Source organism: Camelina sativa, chromosome 2 (assembly GCF_000633955.1).
Source record: "Camelina sativa cultivar DH55 chromosome 2, Cs, whole genome shotgun sequence".
NCBI lineage: Eukaryota > Viridiplantae > Streptophyta > Magnoliopsida > Brassicales > Brassicaceae > Camelina > Camelina sativa.
In genome coordinates, this window is record NC_025686.1 from 13,578,311 (window position 1) to 13,582,205 (window position 3,895).

General features: G+C 40.1%; 1 protein-coding gene across 1 annotated transcript in view; it reads right to left on the reverse strand.

Moving 5' to 3' along the window:
- The window catches only part of LOC104751689, a 4,813-nt gene extending 2,951 nt beyond the window's left edge, over window positions 1-1,862 (reverse strand). The window contains exons 1-4 of the mRNA XM_010473693.2: window positions 1,509-1,862; window positions 483-1,264; window positions 282-411; window positions 1-191 (exon numbers count right to left, since the gene is read on the reverse strand). Of these exons, the coding sequence (XP_010471995.1) occupies window positions 1-191; window positions 282-411; window positions 483-1,205 (1,044 nt within the window). The 5' untranslated portion in view covers window positions 1,206-1,264; window positions 1,509-1,862. The remainder of the gene's footprint in view (window positions 192-281; window positions 412-482; window positions 1,265-1,508) is intronic.

Sequence of the window (3,895 nt, forward strand, 5' to 3'; positions counted from 1 at the left end):
TGGTCCACCAGCAGTGCTCTGCTGATTTACTTTATTCTTGAAGAAATATATGAGAGCATCGGTTGAGATGAAAGCAAGATTAAAAGCCAAAAGAAGACCTAGCCACCCAACATAACTCTTTGCACTATAGACTGAATACACTGTGATGATAAACAGTGCAATGCGCTCGTGCTTCATCATGAATGCCAGACCTTTACAACAACGAACACTGCAGTGTTAGCAAAAGAATGAAAGAGAGAGAATGGGTCGTTGCTACAAGATTGAGGTAGGAAGGACTTTACCTCCGAAGAAAAGAAAGAGCAGTGTTGTCCAAAAGCTACCATAGAGCCATAGCAAAATCAAACCAGAAATGGCAAGGGTAACAGACCCAACAACGAAGCCAATGAACAACGACACGAGAACAGTTGCAACCTGTATTTCTCAAATATTTTAGATATGGTTAAAGAGTAAACACTATAAGAAATCAAAGTTGAGATTCTTACTGAGATCAGTATAAATTTGGTCATGCCGATCATTGAAAACGCTGAAAAGAGACCACACCACAAGATAGAGAAAAAGGATGCTGTTCCCATCCGAATGAAAGAATCAAAACCCCGGATTGCACAGTCCAACCAAACCAGAGACAGAAGAAGAACTATGCTGCCAAAATGCATAAGCCATCTGAAAACAACCGGGAATACTTGCCGCATTTTTGTTAGAACAAGATCACGGGCTTTATAAACTCTTGATTTGGCAGAATCAATCAAAGGCCTGTGTCTTTCCATACACTTAGTCATTTCCCTTGATATAGTAGCAGCAGATATCCTCAGTTTCCTGAGTACTGCATTGTACGCTAGCTCAATATTCTCTGACGGGCTGTTCGTGCTCAATATATCTAGCAAGCTTCTCACAACATTCTCGATGTGTTCACGACCAAAAGGAATATATCTAGTTTCATCAGTGGTAAACCCTGATTCATCGTTCTCCGAAGCAACAGGCTGATCTATATCCTTAGCGGCTTCTACAGCATCCACATTTCTTTCCAAAGTTTCAGAAACTGGACTACCTCTTGACTGCTTATCATCCTGGCAATTCTCTTTCAGAACACTCTCAGCTTCACTAGTTTTCCCTTGTCCCTTTGTAGACAGCATAGAATCAGAAGCTTTCTTTCTTTGCTTCGTTTGGTTATCCATTCCATTCTTCTGATGACTTCCTTTTCGAGCCATTACCAAATTCAAACAAACTTCTACCACTCAAAATCTTAAACTTTCTCTAACATCCCCTGCTACTAGAGAAGAAGAGCTAACCCATATAAGCAAGAAGTGATCAAATCGAAGATGCAGAAATAGAACAAAGTTCAAACCTTTGAATAAAAATACGAAATTGAACAAGATTTTGAAGTAATTGAGATCAAACCCATAAGTAAAAGCTTTTGAATTTCGTAGTTTATTCAAGAAATCAAGCAAAAACACATGCCCAGAAATCGAATTGAGATTGTAAAACAGGGGAATTGCACAGAAGAGGAGTACCTGAAACTGAGATTCCAAACGAGTGGCGTACCGAAGGGCATAGAAGATTCCATGAAAAGAGAGAGAAGTCAATGGTCGAAGAAGAAGGCCCACAACAACAAGTGTGCCCTAAAAGGATCAATTTTTTTGGGGGAGCTCGTAATCGATGAAACCAAAACTGGGATTTAAGTGTGGGTTTGGTGTTGAATTAAGAAAGGGTAGAGAAGAAAGAAACACGCCTTTCAATTTCTTGCCGAATGAATTGGAAAAGAACCGATCACAGAAACGGAGGCTTAGACCGGCGGTGTGTCACTGTTTTTGGCTTTTTAAGATGAGCTGGTCAAATTCAGTTTTTTTTTTTTTGGAAAATATATGTATGCTTTTGGCAAATTGGGCTGTATAACCAAAAAAAATTCTATAATTTAAAGACTAACTATACTAATCATATATCTACTATATACTCTATATAATATGTATTAATAACACTTTTTACCCTTTCACCACTTTACCTCCACCCACCACAAACACCACCTCCGGCCACCTCTTCTGCCGAGACCTCCGGCCACCTTCTCCATCGCCGACCTCCGGCCACTTACTCCACCACTGACCTTCGGCCACCTCCTCCACCGCCGACCTTCGGCCAACACCTCCGCCGCCAACCTCTGGCCACCTACTCCAGCCAACTCTTCCGCTTCCCACCTCCGACCACCTACTCCGGCCACCTACTCCGGCCAACTCCTCCTCCGCCGACCTCCAGTCAACTCCTCCACCTCCGACCTGCGGCCACCTACTCCGGCCGCCGACCTCCGGCTACCTACTCCGGTCGCCGGCCACCTCAACAACCACCACTCTCTCCACCATACAAAACACTAAAATGGTAATTTTGCCTTATTCCTATCCTGATTCCCTAATTTTTTTGAATATAGTGTTATTTTCTTCTATAATTTTTTTATTTTGGTTACTGAGCTAATTCATGCTTTTTAGTATATAAATTGAAAAAAAAAAGATTATGGTCAAATTTAATTTAATGAAATTTGGTGACAAGATATAATACCATTTAGTGTACTATATTGATTAGCACGCACTAACCCAGCGCCTAGTACCTAATACACTTAGTTAAAATATAAGCAATCTTAGATAATTTAGGCGTTCCAACATAAAACATTATAAATATGATATTATAGATAACAATTATACAAATTTATCCATTAAAAAATTTAGAATATTAAATCTTAAACAAAAATTAGACAAAAATATATATTTAATTTATATCAATCAAACAACATATTATCGTTCCCCCTACGAAGTGTTTGGTCTAAACTTGTTTCCTTTATAGAGCTTTGTTTCGAAAGTTCAATGCCCACCTAAAATTCGACATTTTTTTTGTAGGCAATTACTGGTTATGTAGCAATCACGGCTAACCTTCGAAAGCAAGGTTTGAGTTGTGATGTTGAATGTTCTATATATGGCTGTTCTGACGAGACGATTAATCACGCTTTGTTTGATTGTCCACCGACAAAGCAGGTTTGGGCTTTATCTTCAGGTCTCGACAACACTGGGATTTTTCCTTCGTAATCGCGATATACGAACATGGAATCTTTATTTTGGCGTCTCCCGCAGGTTACTCCACATGAGTACTATCCTTGGATATTATGGTATATTTGGAAAGCGCGCAATGATAAAATCTTTGCTAACGTGGATTTCAACCCATTTGTAGTTCTGCAAGTCGCAGAGGCTGAGTCTAAGACTTGGTTTGCAGCTCAAACTGAGGATTTGGTTGAGGTTCCCAATGAGGTTTCTTGGACAACAAAAGGTTGTGGGGTTTTGCCCGTTAGGAGTATGACAACCTATTTATGTTCTGTAGATGGTTCCTCGAAGGCGACTGATAAATTTGCAGGAAGAGGATGGTACTGTTCACCACCCTCAGGGGAGGCACTAACTATGGGGGCAGCGAATATCAGGTGTAGTCTCACGCCTCTCCATGCCGTGATTGAAGCCCTAATATGGGACATGAGGTGTATGATTGGGGTGGATAATCATAAAGTTGTCTTCCTCACCGACTGCTCTGATCTGGTGAAGATGGTTTCTTCGCCTTCTAAGTGGCCCGCGTTTACACTTTACTTGGAGAACATACAGGTTGATAAGGGGGGTTACGTACTTCTCGATAGCTTTGCTTCCTCGCACACAGAATAGTAAATCGGATAATTTGGCACGTTGTGTTCGTTCAGAACTACATTGCATTACCTATGTAAACAATGTTCTCTCGCATGGGCTCATTTGAGTCAATCTTCTTTAGTTGTTGACAAAAAAAAAATATTAACGTTTATAATAGTGTGTATGGAAATAAAACTTATAAACTTAAATTTATGTAGTTGTAAATTGACAAAGAAATACATTAAAACAAGCCT